Raw genomic sequence first — 16,456 nt, 5'->3', positions numbered from 1 at the left:
CACCTTTGCATGAAATGTTCCCTTGGTATCTCTAATTTTCTTGAGATCTCTAGTCTCTCCCATTCTATTGTTTTCCTCTATTTCTTTGCACTGATCACGCTGATCATGGAGAAAGGCTTTCTTATCTCTCCTTGCTATTCTCTGGAACTCTGCATTCAAATGGCTATATCATTCCTTTTCTCCTTTGCTTTTCATAGATATTTGTAAGGCCTCCTCAGTCATTTTGCTTTTTGCATTCCTTTTTCTTGGGGATGGTCTTGATCCCTGTCTCCCGTACAGGGATCTGGAGAAGGCCATTCCCTTCTCCAGAAAGCAATTATACTTCAATCTAAAATAAATAAAATTTAAAAACTATATAATTCAGCAGTTTTTCATATATTTACAGAGTTGGGCAAGCATCACCATGACCTAACTTCTGATCGTTTTACCATCTTAAAAAGAAACCCTGTGGCCCATGGCAGTAACTCTCCATTCCCCCACCACGGGGAACCAGGAATCTAACCCGTGTCTGCTGCCTATTCGGAAACAGGTCCCCTTATACAAGGATCAAGAGTATGTCAATTGGTTTAATTTCTACAACAGATGTCCCCTGACCCCCACAATTCTAATTCTTGTAATCAACTCTGATTAAGTAACAGCATGAGCATGTAAAGATAAATGTACAAGGAAGACTGCTAAAGCCCTGGTTGGAATAAACCAGTGACCATCAATCACTGAAATAAACCTGGAATAAAGGAATAAACCTGGTCGCACATACACACTCAAGTTTTCAGCAGAGGTAGGAAGGAACACATGGCATCCACCCGTGACTGGAGAGAATGGAGCTCGAGTTTTTATTCTCAATCACAGCAAAGCTCTCCACCCTCCCCTATCCCATGTTCTAGAGGAGAGACAGTGGATAGAAGGTACTACTCAAGTAATCCAGGGCAGCCCGGCGTGGCAGATAACAGGTCCCAAGTGAGAAGGTTGGCAAGGAGATCGACCTAGCCTAGACTATGTCGGAGCAAATGTAGTCTGGACAGAGCTGTGCATGTTAAGCATGTGTGTGTGTGTGCATGTTAAGCCACTTCAGTCAAGTCTGACTCTTTGCGACTCTGTCGACTGTAGCCCACCAGGCTGCTCTGTCCATGGGGATTCTCCAGGCAAGATCACTGAAGTGGGTTGCCATGCCCTCTTCCAGGGGATCTTCCCGATAGGAACTGAACCTGAGTGTCTTATGTCTCCTGCACTGGCAGGCATAAGATAAAAAGAAATAACACAGCAGCAATGTAACACACAATAGTACATAAAAATAAAAGGAACAGAGGCAGCAGAGACAATTAAGAATCCAATCCAGAAAAAAGCATAAGCCAAGAAACGGAATACTTTCCGAGCGTGGCTTGCAAAATAAGACTAAGAATTCAGTAAAAGTCAAAAGATGAGAAGAAACAAGAGATTGAGAAGAAACGAGAGCTTGAAAAGTTAAGGGAGGGCTTCCTTGGTGGCTCAGTGAAGTATCTGCCTGCCAATGCAGGAGACACAGGTTTGACCCCTGATCGGCAAAGATGTCATGTTCAGAGCAATTAAGCCCTAGCACCACAACTACTGAGCTTGTGCTCTGAAGCCCAGGAGCAGCAACTACTGAGCCCACGTGCCCCAGCTCCTGAAGCCTGAGTGCCCCAGAGCCCATGCTCCGTAACAAGAGAAGCCAACGCAATGAGAAGCCTGAGCACAACCAGAGAGTAGCCCCTGCTCTCCACAACTAGAGAAAAGCTCGCACTGCAATGAAGACCTAGCACAACTGAAAAGAATAAATGAGAGAGAGAGAGAGAGAGAGAGAGAGAGTGTGTGTGTCTTTAAAAAAAGTTAATGGGCAAGAGAGAACAGAAGCAATATCTAAGACCAAACTATGCAATGTGTTAGAAAATCTTAAGCCAAGGCATGCCTTAGAAAAAAACGACTAGAGCAATCTGAAGACATATATGGAGAACAAAGTTATCTACATCATAAGTGAAAACTGGAGCTCAAATTAAATAGAAAAGGTCATTAAGGAATAACAGAAAATTTTCATCAAAAAGAACTGACTGCAGACTGAAAGAGAATACACCATGTACCAGAAAAGAAAAAAAGAGGAACAACGGACATTGAGACATGACCTGGTTAAATTACTGAACTTGAAAACCAAAGAATTCTTCCCTCTGATGCACAGAATTCATTCACACTTCATAAATTGTCTTAATGATGCCCTTGACAGAGAAAGGATCCAGGATCATGTGTTATATTTAATTACCCTATCTCTTTAGACTTCTTCAATGTTTGAAACTTGAAAATCAGTTATTTTATAAAATGTCCATCAATTTACCCTAGGCTTCCTCGTGACTGGATACAGATTATGCATCTTTGGCAATAATATAACAGGACTGGAAAAGGTCAGTTTTCATTCCAATCTCAAAGAAAGGCAATGCCAAAGAATGCTCAAACTACCACACAACTGCACTCATCTCACACACTAGCAAAGTAATGCTCAAAATTCTCCAAGCCAGGCTTCAACAATACGTGAACCATGAACTTCCAGTTGTTCAAGCTGGTTTTAGAAAAGGCAGAGGAACTAGAGATCAAATTGCCAACATTCGCTGGATCATCAAAAGAGCAAGAGAGTTCCAGAAAACATCTATTTCTGCTTTATTGACTATGCCAAAGCCTTTGACTGTGTGGATCAGTTTGTGGTGTGTGGATCACCACAAACCATGGAAAATTCTGAAAGAGTTGGGAATACCAGACCACCTGACCTGCCTCCTGAGAAATCTATATGCAGGTCAAGAACCAACAGTTAGAACTGAACATGGAACAGACTGGTTCCAAATAGGAAAAGAAGTACATCAAGGCTGTATACTGTCACCCCGCTTATTTAACTTATATATGCAGAGTACTTCCTGAGAAACGCTGGGCTGGATGAAGCACAAGCTGGAATCAAGATTGCTGGGAGAAATATCAATAACCTCAGATACACAGATGACACCACCCTTATGGCAGAAACTGAAGAAGTAAAGAGCCTCTTGATGAAAGTGAAAGGGGAGAGTGAAAAAGTTGGCTTAAAGCTCAACATTCAGAAAACTAAGATCATGGCATCCAGTCCTATCACTTCATAGCAAATAGATGGGGAAACAGTGACAGACTTTATTTTTGGGGGCTCCAAAATCACTGCAGATGGCGATTGCAGCCATGAAATTAAAAGATGCTTACTCCTTGGAAAAAAAGTTATCACCAACCTAGACAACATATTAGAAAGCAGAGACATTACTTTGCCAACAAAGGTCCATCTAGTTAAAACTTTGGTTTTTACAGTAGTCATGTATAGATGTGGGAGTTGGACTGTGAAGAAAGTTGAGCACCAAAGAATTGATGCTTTTGAACTGTGGTGTTGGAGAAGACTCTTGAGAGTCCCCTGGACAGCAAGGAGATCCAACCAGCCCATCCTAGGGGAGATCAGTCCTGAATATTCAGTGGAAGGACTGATGCTGAAGCTGAAACTCCAATACTTTGGCTACCTGATGTGAAGAACTGACTCACTAGAAAAGACCCTGATACTGGGAAAGATTGAAGGTGGGAGGAGAGAGAAAGGGATGACAGAGGATGAGATGGTTGGATGGCATCACCGACTCAATGGACATGAGTCTGAGTGAACTCCGGGAGTCAGTGGTGGACAGGGTGGCCTGGTGTGCTGCAGTTCATGGGGTCGCAAAGAGTCGGACATGACTGAGGTCTGAACTGAACTGACACTATATTCTCATTGCATCCAATCAGGTAACACGTTGACTTCTCTTTGTCCCATTATTGGTAATGTTAATGTCAACAACTGGAATAAGGTGCCATCTGCCAGTTTTCTCTGCTGTAAATTGCTTCTTTTCCTTTTACAACTAATAATTATGCTGTGTGGGGCAGGGGGATATACTTTAACCCTAAAAATAACTTGTTCCTCATCAAACTTTCACCACCTGTTTCAGCATCTGCAGTCAGCTGAATGAACACCCCTGACAAAAATACATCCACATCCTAACGCCTAGAACCTTCTATGGCAAAAAGGGACTCTGCAGGTGTGATTTAATTAAGGACTGAAGTGGCGATTTTATCCCAGATTATGCAATGGGCCCTAAAAGCAACTATAAACATCCTTCTAAGAAGAGGGAAGATGGAGTTCCCTGGTGGTCCAGAGTTAGGACTCCACACTTCCACTGTAGGGGACACAAAGTCGATCCCTGCCTGGCCAACTAAGATCCCACAAACCACACTGTGCAGTCAAAAGGAAAAAAAGGAGGAGGAGGTGGAGGCCGACTTGGTACAGACAGCAGGGGTAACGTGACCATGGAGGGAGAGACTGGTGGGATGCAGCCACAAGCCAAGGAATGCTATTTCCCACCAGGAGCTGGAAGAGGCAAAGAATGGATTCTCCCACAGAGCTCCTAGGAGGAGTCTCGCCCAGCCAACACCATGGTCTCTGCCCAGGGAAACTGATGTCAACTCCTGGCTTCCAGAAATTATTCCAGAAATAAGTTCTTTGTTTTAAACTATCAAACATGTGGTATTTTGCTAGAACAGCCACAGGAAACTTACGCAGCACCTATTAAATGTTTCTTGCATATATGACGGTTGCCAAATGGTGATTTTCTAATTCCGTCAATCCATCTACATTTTTACATGGCATTCCATCGTAAGAAAAGCTTTCTGTTCCCCCTCATGTATTCATTTATTCAGTAAGGACTTATGAATTCCTACTTTATTCAGTAAGTTGTAATACTACTATTTTTATTTACTTTGGCTTTTTTATTTTTTTTAAATTTTTAGCCACACCGTACAGTATGAAGGATCCTAGTTCCCCAATCAGACTGAACCTGGAACCATGGCAGCGAAAGTACCAAGCATCAACCACTAGATTGCCAGGAAACGCAGTTTTACTTTTTAAACTGCCCTAGATTTGGCAAGTATGACTCTGCATGCCACCAAAAAAGAGTATTTCAGCAATGGTTATTCAGGTGTGACTAACAGTTCTGTTCATCACTGTGTCTCTAGCATGGAGCATCATGCAGGTACTCTACAGTACTCTCTGTTGGCTGAAGAAAGTGTTTACTATGAAAGATTGAAGACTGCAGAAAACGGGCAGTGTTACAAAATGAATTACATCTTCTTTTGCCCTAAAAAGTGACCCTTTTTTCATTAAAAGATACTTAAAGAGAGAATCCTAGAATCAGTGCTGCTGAAGAGATTAGAAATATGAGTTCTACATTTGGCTTTAATTTCCTGCTCTGAAATTTCCAGTTTGGTTCCACATGTCTGTCCTATCGGTGTCCCGTTTTCAGTCGCCCGAGTTCAGAACTCAATAGCTCTGAGCTCTTGGCTGACAGCTCACCACTGCCTCTTTGATACCTAATTGAATTCTGGCATCCAACAAACTTCTATGTTCAAAAATTAGCCCCCGTTTTACAACACAATACAACAGGAAAAAAAACATACCACAGGGACTTCCCTGGTGGTCCAGGACACACAGGTTTGACCCCTACTTGGGGAACGATGATCCCACATGCCCCGGAGCAACTAAGCCTGCTCATGACAACTGAAGAGTCTGAGCACCCTAATGAAAGATCCTGCATGCTGCAACTAAGACCCGATGAAGCCAAATAAATAAATACTAAAAAAACAAAAACAAAAAACACATACCTTCCATCTTTCAGCGTGTTCACAATAAATCGGTTAATCTGGCAAATACAGTTGCTAGACAATTGCTCTTCCTCAACAAGAGGGTTCAGCTGTGTTGCCAACATGAAAGCTGAAAGCACAGAGACTACTTTAGTCTCTAAGACATTTCAGTCATGACAGTCTAAAAGCTGATCATACTTGTACCAGCAAAAGAAAAAACAAAGCCTTAAATGACATTGCAGAAATTAAAACTACTCAGACTCTGTACGGTTAAAAAACAGTAATAATTTGCTGTGCATTTAACACCTGCTGCTTTGATGAAATTTAAGTATTTCCTGAAGTGCCCCAAATCATCTTTTCAATCATTCAGGTTTCATGACAAAGACTAAAAAAATCTCTCTTCTAGGTCCTTCATCTTGTGACTAGAGATAGTAAGCATATATTCTGCAAATTCTCTTTCTCCCTGTAAAGCTTCCAATGCAGAAATAAAACCCCAAAAAGACAAGTATAGGACAGCTAACCCATCATACCCACTAAATGTCAATATCATCCTAAGAGAAATTAATCAAAGAAAGCACAGAGCACCACTTAGAGAAAATTAATTAAGCCAAGTGGCAGCTTTCCACTAGACCCAGTCTATTGTTAGAATGCGCTCTGCCAGCTGCAATTCTGTCTGACTGAAGACACAGCCAAGCAAATGTAGACTTCTGGAATGTTCCAATTACTGCAATCAGGTTGTTGGGTGTGCTTTCATTATTAAAACACAAACTCCTAGATTTATATATCATACGTACAAGATAGAGTATTCAATCCATCACTCATAAGCAGTCGATAACGGGGTGGACTGTTCCCTGTAGTAATGGGACGGATGTTCTAGGAGAGAAAACACGATTCGTTAGCCAGGTTGTCTGCCCAGTCCCCAGGGATAAGTAAACCTAAGCGGCAGGAGAGTGGGTTTGCCATTAGTCCCACAGAAACAGAGCTGCTTGCCCACTCTCTTGACACCTAAATCCAAGCAAAAGAAAATTGGACTTGAATGATTCTCCCACCAACCTCTCTCTACTAACATTATTAAACACAACATAGCTAAAAACAAAATAAGTTGCCAATACTCTTGTGTTCTCTCTCCCCTAACTCAAATTTGATTGAAAATTTAATTAAAAAAACAACAACATACAACAAGGCGGCCAATATAGGTAAGGCACTATGTAGGAAACATGATAAAAATACAAATGGGGATGGGGGGCTGGGAAATCCTTCCCTGAAGAGGCTTACAACTGGGGTGAAGGTGGAGGCAGAGAATAGCAGAGGTGTGCACATAATGACATGGGAGCAGAGCCAAGACATTTATTTCAGCTTGAAGAAAATCAGAGGCAGCTTTCTGAAGAAAATGAAATACGAAAACAGCCTTAAGAAGACTGGCAATGAGTTTGGGAGCAACAGGGAGACAAACCATCGGACCTACTGACTCAGAATCTGCAATCATGGTCCAGAATTCTGCTCCTATTGATTTTTAAAATCCTCAGCAAAATTTGAGAACTCCTTAAATGACTGATAGGGTTAATGAAGAATTTTAAGCAGACAAGTTCTTTTCGGGTAAAGAGCTCCAGAAGCCAGATATGAGGCAGATCTGAGCAAGACAAACCCCAGGGCAGAACAACCAAGGAGGAAGAAGTAATGGTGTGTTTTTGTTGTTGTTGTTTAGTCCCTAAGTCAGGCCTGACTCTTTTGTAACCAGACTAGTCCGCCAGGTTCCTCTGTCCATGGGGTTTCCCAGGGAAGAATACTGGAGCTGGTTGCCATTTCCTTCTCCAGGGGATCTTCCCAACCAAGGGATCGAACCCAAGTCTCCTGCATTGGCAGACAGGTTCTCTGCTGCTGAGCCACCAGGAAAGCTCACATTCTATATTACGTAGAGATTATTTCACTCTAGGCTCTACTGACTTTGAAGGGTTTATAGGAATCCTATAATCTCCAGATGCTCACAGGTAGCAGGTGTTCATGTTATAAGATTCTAATACTTTATCTAGAATGCTAAAAAATGACAGGTACAAAGGCAACGTTTATGAATAACAGAGTGATGACGCACTGAACTTGGGTTAGAAAGCTGTTCCTAAGATGAGATAATCAAGAGCAGGGGTTCAGCAGGTGGGCTCTGGAGTCAGACCACCTGGGTACAAATCAGGGTTCTACTGCTTCCTACTGTATAAACTGGACAAGTCACTTCCTCTCTGAGCCTCAGTTTCCTCATCTATGAAATGGGAATAACAACTATGTTGTAGCAAAAACAGAAATGATACTTTTCTGAAATAAAAATGGGTAGCAATACAGTATCCACCAATTGTGCAAAGAACAGAAAGGCAAAGCTTCAAATTGGAACCTCCAGAGGTCAAACTCTGACTAACATAACAATAAAAATAAAGCCCAGTTTCTCTCCCAGAGTTACAACATGGACTAGACTAATTTCATGATGACGAAGAGAATTTAGAGTGGACAAATTTCCTAAAGTGGACTGCATGTCCTCTATGAAATATAATTTATATGTAAGTTCAAAAAATGTTTGACATAAAAATATGGAGGTACTCACAATGACTTGGAGGATGGGTTTTATAGATGTATCTCCCTGTTGCATGATGGCCTGAAAAAGTAAAAACGGATTCTTGTGAGACAGGTGTTCAAATCATGATTAAAACTTGATGATTTTTAGTTTGGTATCTGGGATAAACCACAGATAATATTAGTAAAAGACCCTTTTCAGAGCTTACCATTTGAGAATACACTTTAAGTTCTTTATCACTCTGGACAAATTATAAAAGTGGGATTCATACTTACCAACAATATACATTTACTTCACGCATGTATTCATAAAATAGTGGCATCATATATGTACTCATTATTCATAATAGCACATTCATTTCCCTACATTGCCCATTTATTGGGAATCAGACAAATAAGTATAGCAACCCTTAAAACAGAGTATTATGCAGCCTCAAGAAAATGTTTACATACCAGTAGTTGCCTCTTGTGAGAGGAACTGGGTAATGGGGGATACATTACCCAGTTGGAGGCAGACCTTGCACTGTGTCCTTTTATACTTTTTGAATTGTCCAGATTCATCAAACTGCATATGGCTTGATGTACTACTGCTTACAGTTTGATGTATTACAAACTGAGAGTGTGCAAACCTTATGCAACATAATTTCTACTTAAGCCTGCCAAGAAGTCTGATTTTTAAGTAGCCGTTTCTGGGGAACAGAATTAGGGGCAGGGGCACATCAGTAATTTCATCAAGCACCTTTCTGTTCTACCTGAGTCTAAAACAGAATGCATGTATTTCTTTACTACTCTTAATATTTGTACCATCAATACTGAATATAAGACTCACTCTTCTGGGACATATAACATGACATATACACTTACGACAGAACTGACTTAAATTTACCAAATTACCATTGCTAGTAAAAATACAAAGCAACGATGGTGATCATTTTGTAATGTACAGAAACATCAAATCACTATGTTGTGCCAATTACACTTCAAAAACAAGCAAGCAAATGAACAAACTCAAAGAAAAAAAAGAGATCAGATTTGTGGTTACCAGGAGCAGGAAGTAGAGGGAGGAGGAACTGAACAAATCTATTCGAAAGGTACAAACTTCCAGTTGTAAGGTAAGTACCAGGCTCGATGTAATATACAATAGGATTAATATAATTAACGATGCTAAATATGAAAGTTGTTCAGAGAGTAAGTCCTAAGAGCCCTCATGGCAAGGAAAAAAATACTATTTTTCCTTTTGCATGTGTGTGTGGTGACAGGTGTTCACTAAACTGATTGTGGTAACAGTTTCACGATGTGAGTCAGATCATTATGCCGTACACTTTAAACGTACACAGTGCGGTATCAATTACATCTCCATAAAACTGTAAGGAAAAAAAATACAAAGCAACAGAAGGTAATGCTCAAAAGTATGTGTTCAAATCCTCAGCTCGTGCACAAACTAATTCTCTGTATTTTAATTTCTTCGTCTGTAAGATGGGGTTAATGATAAAAATCTACCTTACAGGGTTACTGTAAGTACTGACTATAATGAAATATCTGGCACATTGGAAATGATAAAAAATATTAGTTCCCTTCCCCTCTCTTTGTATTACCTAATTACTTAAGACAGAAATACTATTTGTTCTATTTACCACAATAGTTCCATGAATAATCTCTTATGTTAGCTCTTGCTGAAAATGTCCCTACTATTTGTGTGCGTTAGTTGCTTGCCCTTTGTGGGGGGGGGGGTCTATGTCTTTTGAACTAAAATATTACTTGCTTTAGATGAGAAATTTGACAATGGTTCTCTACCAAAACACACACATAAATTTTCATTGTCATTTATGAACAAGATCTAAGTAATACTACAATTTTGAATGTGACAAAAACTCAGCAAATTATTTAAATAATACCTTAGTCACTGTTTTAATTTAAAAGTAAAGAACTCCTAATTTGTCTTAAAGATGCAAGGTTGCAGCTATAAAGGAGACAAGGACTACAGTTTGCAATCACTTCTAAAGGTTAATTATTTTTAATGTATTAAAATATTCACTCCGCTTTGCCAAAAAAAATAAAAAATAAAATAAAATATTCACTCCGCTTTGCCAACTGTGCCTCTCCATCCAGCTCTGTCCCTTTCTTTTCACTGCCTCACACGCAAGTAGTAAACATTTATTGGGCACCTAATACCTGCTAGCACTGCTCCAGGAATCGGGGAGACTGTGTTGGGCAAAAAAAAAAATCAGACAAGATTTCAGGCTTCAGAGCATTTACAATCCAGTCGGGGGGGTGAGAGAAAGGAACTGACATTAATGAAATGAACAATATTTAATGTAAAATCATATCTGCAACTGTTAATAACAGGTAACAAGTAATGCACATATATTATGTATCAGACATGGACTAAGCACTTTAAATTAATAGCTCATTTAATCCCTCCACTAATCACAGGCAACAGGTACTAGGTATGATTAGCCTGTGACAGAAGAGGAAAGACAAAGTTTAATATCTTGCCTGAAATCACAGATAATAGGTGAACAAGCAGGAATTAGGGTCGGAAAATAAAAGGACTTAAGCCTAGCAAACTGAGTCAAGGAAGAGTTCTTTGAGGAAGTAACTGAGTGGAGACTTGAAGATTATGTTAGTCAACAGGAGAAGAATGAAGAACACCCCGTTGTTAATTGGCTACACTCCAATACAAAATAAAAAATTTAATGACAATAATTTTTTTAAAAAAGCACCACCCAGGCAGTAGGCACAGGTTAAAGAATGTTCAAAGCCCCTGCGGAAGGCAGGAGTATGAAATATACCAGGAATTTACAATTTACATTTTAAAAAGCTGAAAAAAAGGAAAGAACAGGTAGGAATATGCCGTGTTGGGAATGGCAGGAGGAAGATTATGCTGGGTTAAAGGAAGAAGGCCAGGCACAAACAATGGTGCCTGGAGAGAAGTAGCTGGATTTAAGAGACATGGGTGAAGGCATAACAGACCAAACTTACGTAGGGTGACAGCCAGGGTGAGAGTTTAAAGGAAGAATGATTCCACAATTTCTAGCTGGCATAACTTAATGAATAATGGTGCCATGCATCCAGACAGGTGACAGCAGAGGCCCAAATTTAGGAAGATATTAGATTTTCTTTGGAACATGTTGAATTTAAAATGTCTTTGAGATTATCAAGTACACAGATGACAGAGGTTTGTCTTTCAGAGTAAAGCTGGCCCTGCACAAAAAAAAACTTGTGAGCAACTGACACAGAGACGGTAATTTTATTGTTTTGGGAGAAGAGGGCCTAGGGTTGAGCCTTGAGTCAACAAAAATTTACAGAAGGATCTGAAAATAAGACGGGGAAAGACAAGCCAAGCTGAAAATAAGACGGATTTTCTCCCGTCTTAGAAGAGGATGCTACCGGAAGAAAGCTTTGCCCGATAGTCAAACGCTGCTGAGAACTGACAGATTTAGATCTCCAAAGTGTCTGCTGGACTTAACAACCCCAGGAGGCACTGCTGACTTCAGCCAGGGTTACAGCGATCAGGGAGGAGAGTGACTAATTCGAGTCGGTTAAAGGGGAATGCGAGGCGAGGAAAAGAACTGAAAACTAACAACTCTTGCAAAAAGTTTCGCTGCGGATGGGGGAAGGGAAGAAGAAAGAGTGGCTGCAGGAGAGAGATGGGGGAAGATCAATCGTTTACTTTGTTTCAATTCCTGAAGCAGGAAAAACATGAGCATGTTGAAAAAGATGACGATAAAAATGCGTTAACTGATGATTCTAGGGAGTCATCCAGGGGTTCCTACCCAACCCCCGCTATCACTCCGGCTCCTGTGTTCTCTCCCCCTCCTCCACCCGCACGGCCCCAGGGCCCACAGCCGCCCCGGACCGCGCCCAGCTCGCAGGCGTCGCCTCACCGCAATGGCCCCCTCGCTCAGGTGGCCCACCATGGTTCCGCTGCAACAACTCCCGCGCTCCGGCTCCCCCAACACAAGCCTGGCTTTACTCCCGGGGACCCGCGCGCTCCAAGGCGATTGGCCGGAGGAGCTGCGTGAACCGCCCCCGCCTCCCGACGTGCGCACGGCACGCGGCAGTCTCAGGGCCAAGCAGCCGCCGCATTGGCTGAGGCGCGGCACGCGGCTCACGTGACCCACCGGAGTCCGGGTCCCGAGCCTTGTTGCGGGATGGCGGGGGCCTAGGGGCGGGGCGCCGAGCGCTGGGGCGCGCGAACCGTGACGCGGGCGCCGCCAAGGGCGCAGGGCGGAGGGGTTCCGGGAGCTTTCCCCGCGGGCTCTAGGAAACGTACCGCGCTCGGCCTTCGGCGGGCAGCCATAGACTGCTAGCCCAGAGGAGTGTTCGAGGGGTTCCCTGATAATTCTGCTACTGAAAGTAGTCGAAGCAGTGACTCGCTTCTTTCAGCAACACCGAGCTGAGCTCCCGCAGGTGCCAGACCCTGAACTGGGCACAGTGGGGGGGGTCTCTCAAGGTAAATAAGACCTGGTCCCTACTCCCAGAGGGGAGCACAGTATGTCGAGGGAGTTTCTGCTGTGAGTAGCCTTAACTCAGTGTAGACGTGGTTTGGGTCCCAGGAGAGACGCAAAGTGTGCGCCTGTCGTCACAGGTGCCAAAATCAGGGAAGGCTTCTCGGAGTAGGAACCATTTGAACTGAGTCTTGAAGGATGTGTGCAAATTCGGATAGTAGGGTATAGAGGAAAAAGCGAGACTTGATCAGAAAGTAGGTCAGGGGTCAAATGATAAAGGGTTTGTACTGGGCTTCCCCAAGTTCTAGGAGGAGCATCAGTGAATTTAAGGCAGAGAATTGACATCGGTCTCAGTATGGAGGATGGACTAAATTGGGAAGGGGGAACAGGGAGGGATAGTCTGAGGGCCTGAAGACTAATTATGACACTCGAGAAAGAATGCCAGACAGGAAATGGTGAGGGCTTGAACTAAAGAAGGGACCTCGGGATTGAAAAGAAAAAACTGAACTATGTAAGAAATCTGATTCATCATTGTATAACCGTTCCCTAGTACGATGCCAGGAACAAAGTCAGTTTTCAGTAAATAATTTCTGAATGAAGGGATGTGAATTGGTGCGGGAGAGGATACATCCTTCCCTGGCATGTAAACAACTGTAGGAAGAGACTACAAGATCTGATTTTGTGGCCTCGTGGTGCATGCTTGAATGAAATCGATTTTCTGGAATTATGCATTTGTAGAAAACTGAATTCCTTGTTTTCTTATTCATTTTTTAGGTCTGAAGTAGCATGGATCTGCCCGTGGATGAGTGGAAATCCTACGTACTTCAGAAGTGGTCTTTGCTCCCCAAGTCCATTCAGGTCACCATTTCTACAGCAGAGACTTTGAATGATCTCTTTCTTCACTCATCTGCACTTCTTCAGTAAGTGAATGAAAGCTTCAGTCAGGGAAGTTTTGATCTGGGAAGTGTTCTTTTTATGATTTCCTCTCAGATTGTATCTTTTTCTGATGGAAGAGTTAAGTGCAGATTTTTCTCTTTTGGGGCATTCAACAGTTCTTGATATTTCCACAGTGCTTTCTAACCTATTACATCAATAGAACAGGTATGTGTATGCCCAGTCATGTCAGACTCTCTGCGACCCCTTGGACTGTAGCCTGCCAGGCTCCTTTGTCCGCTGGATTTTACAGGCAAGAATACTGAAGCAGGTTGCCATTCCCTTCTCCAGGGGATCTTCCCGACCAGGGATTGAACCTGTGTCTCTTGAGTCTTCTGCGTTGGCAGGTGGATGGATGCTCGTTAGCTTTGTCAGTGTCAGCAGGCATGCTGACTCAAGGCCAAGTAGTCATGCCTTGTGGTAGTCACTAGGCTGTACACCTTGCCATATCCCAAAGGATATGGTGCAGATTCAGTGGCTGCACATAGAAATTTAAAAATTCTATTTGGAAAGAACCATGGAGGTCATATGGTCTAACCTAAGTAGTTTTCAAACACTCTTGACTACACTCTTCAACAAGAAACATATTGTACATCACGACCTAGTACACACATGTGTACGAGAAACCGAAACAACTTCCCAGAACCTCGTTCAGTGAATTATGAGAACATCTGTTTCATGCCAGCTACTGTGCCAGGTGCTTAGTAAACCAAAAGCACATCATTTTAAAAAATAGACAAAGGGGCTTCCCTGGTGTCTCAGTGGTAAAGAATCTGCCAATGCAGGAGGCATGCTGCGGAGCAGCTAAGCCCACGCACCACAACTGCTGAGCCTGTCCTCAAGAACCTGGGAGCCACACCTGCTGAGCCTGTGTGCTGAAACTTCTTAAGCTCACTTGTCCTAGAACCCAGGCTCTGCACCAAGAGAGGCTGTTACGATGAGAAGTCCATGTACCTCAAGTAGAGAAAAAGCCCAGGTAGCAATGAAGACCCAGCTCAGCCAAAAATAGATAAACGAATTTAAAAAAATAGATAAAGATCCTTACTACCAAGGAGGGACAGAAATAAACATCATAATGTGTATAATATGTTAAAAGTGATAAGTGCAGTTGAAAAAAGGAAAATTGAATGGGGTCGGGGCAATAGCCAGTGCTAGGAATGAGAGTACAGGTTGTAGTATTAAATGGTATCGTCAGATATGCCTCTTGAAAGAGCAAAAGTGGAGCAGAGTCTTGGCCATACAGGAGTTAACAAAGTAGATGTCTGATAGAAGAGAATTCTGGGCAGAGAGCCTACGGTGGGAGAGTATCTGGCCTGGTTTAAAAAATAGCAAGTTGGGTGAACAGGTAGTAGTGAATAAACAGAGTGAGCCCGAGGGAGAGTGGTAGGAAATACCGTCAGAGAAGTAATGGGACATGCATGGGAGTTGGGAGCAGGTTTCACAGATCGAGTGGGCCTTTTATTAGTGCCTTATCTTTTTACTCTGAGTAGGAAGTTGTTGCAGCATGTGATAGGCAGAATGCTAAAGATGCCCCTCACCCCCACCAGTCTTGTCCCCTGGTTATTTAATCTGACATTAACCTAAACACTGCTAGGAAGGGATTTGGCAAATGTAATGCAAGTCCCAAGCCAGCTGACTTAGAGATATAATTACCGGGTGGGTGTAACCTTAATCAAGCAAGACCTTTAAAAGCAGAGAGTTTGTCCTAGCTGGTAGCAGAAAGGGAAATCAGAGCGATTCAAAGCATAAGATTTGAATGTGCTTTGGCTGGCTTTGAAGATGGAGCCACATGACAAGGAATGCAGGCAACTTCTAGAAGCCCAGAGTGCTTCCTGGCTAACAGCCAGCAAGGAAATGGGAACCTCAGACCACAATTGCAAGGCACTGGCTTCTGTCAATGGCCTGAATGAGTTTAGGCACAGATTCTTTCCCACACCTTCTGTAGAAGAGCTCACCTTGATTTCAGCCTCTTAAGGCCCTAAGCAGAGCGCCCAGGCAAGCCTGCCTGGACTTCTGATCTACAGAACTGAGGATAATAAATGGGTATTGTTTTAACCTGCTGAATTTGTGGTCATTGTTACACAACAATAGAAAACTATTAATGGATTTTTGAGATGAGAATGATATGATCTGATAAATCGCACAGGGTAAATCCATCCCACTGCCTGTTTCTGTGTGGCCTTCAGCTAAGAATGGTTTTTACAGATAAACATTTGTAGTCAAATTGATGATGGGGGACATTGGCTTTGAGCTCCAGTTTAGCAAAATGGGATCCTTTAAAAATTTTTTGTTTTTCATTTTCTCCTTAGTAGACTTTGTTTAAAAATGTACTCAGTTATTACTATTAATTTTGAATTTTGTCAATAAAAGCATGTTTTTCTTTTTGTTATATAAGTACGTTTGTAGCAGCCTCAATTTTTACCTCTTGGCCCATATAGGCTAAATGTTTATTCTTTGGCTTTCTAGAGAAAGTTTGCTGATCCTTGTTTTAAAGGATTGTTCTAACCACTGTGTTGAGGGTACACTACAGGAGGAACATTTCCCTGATAACTCAGTTGGTAAAAAATCCACCTGCAATGTGGGAGACCTGGGTTCAATCCCTGGGTTGGGAAGATCCCCTGGGGAAGGGAAAGGCTACCCACTCCAGTATTCTGGCCTGGAGAATTCCATGGACTGTATAGTCCACGGGGTCATAAAGAGTCGGACATGACTGAGCGACTTTCACTTTCGTAGAAAGAGCAAGAATGGAGATAGATAGATTTGTTGGGAGGCTTATTGCTTTAATCCAAGTGAGAGAGGAGGTGATAGTAATTTGGGCCAGGGTGGTAGTAGTGGGGATGGGAAGT

General features: G+C 42.4%; 2 protein-coding genes across 5 annotated transcripts in view; one reads left to right on the top strand and one right to left on the bottom strand.

Moving 5' to 3' along the window:
• The window catches only part of RPA1 (replication protein A1), a 43,260-nt gene extending 31,114 nt beyond the window's left edge, over nt 1-12,146 (bottom strand). Inside the window, 4 exon segments of the mRNA NM_001161889.1 lie at nt 5,692-5,800; nt 6,465-6,543; nt 8,258-8,308; nt 12,114-12,146. Of these exon segments, the coding sequence (NP_001155361.1) occupies nt 5,692-5,800; nt 6,465-6,543; nt 8,258-8,308; nt 12,114-12,146 (272 nt within the window).
• A 299-nt stretch (nt 12,147-12,445) lies between these two features.
• The window catches only part of SMYD4 (SET and MYND domain containing 4), a 38,708-nt gene continuing 34,697 nt past the window's right edge, over nt 12,446-16,456 (top strand). For 2 of the 4 annotated variants that reach the window (XM_004012550.5, XM_042255494.1), the window contains exons 1-2: nt 12,446-12,682; nt 13,452-13,597. In XM_004012550.5, coding sequence (XP_004012599.2) covers nt 13,464-13,597 — 134 coding nt within the window. In that variant the 5' untranslated portion in view covers nt 12,446-12,682; nt 13,452-13,463. Of the gene's footprint in view, nt 12,683-13,451; nt 13,598-16,456 lie in introns of those variants that run through there. The other 2 variants (XM_012185460.4, XM_042255495.2) reach the window with 2 other exon arrangements.

This window comes from Ovis aries, chromosome 11, assembly GCF_016772045.2.
Source record: "Ovis aries strain OAR_USU_Benz2616 breed Rambouillet chromosome 11, ARS-UI_Ramb_v3.0, whole genome shotgun sequence".
Taxonomy (NCBI): domain Eukaryota; kingdom Metazoa; phylum Chordata; class Mammalia; order Artiodactyla; family Bovidae; genus Ovis; species Ovis aries.
The sequence above is the reverse complement of the archived record's forward strand: the minus strand, read 5'-3'. Positions and strand labels throughout refer to the sequence as shown.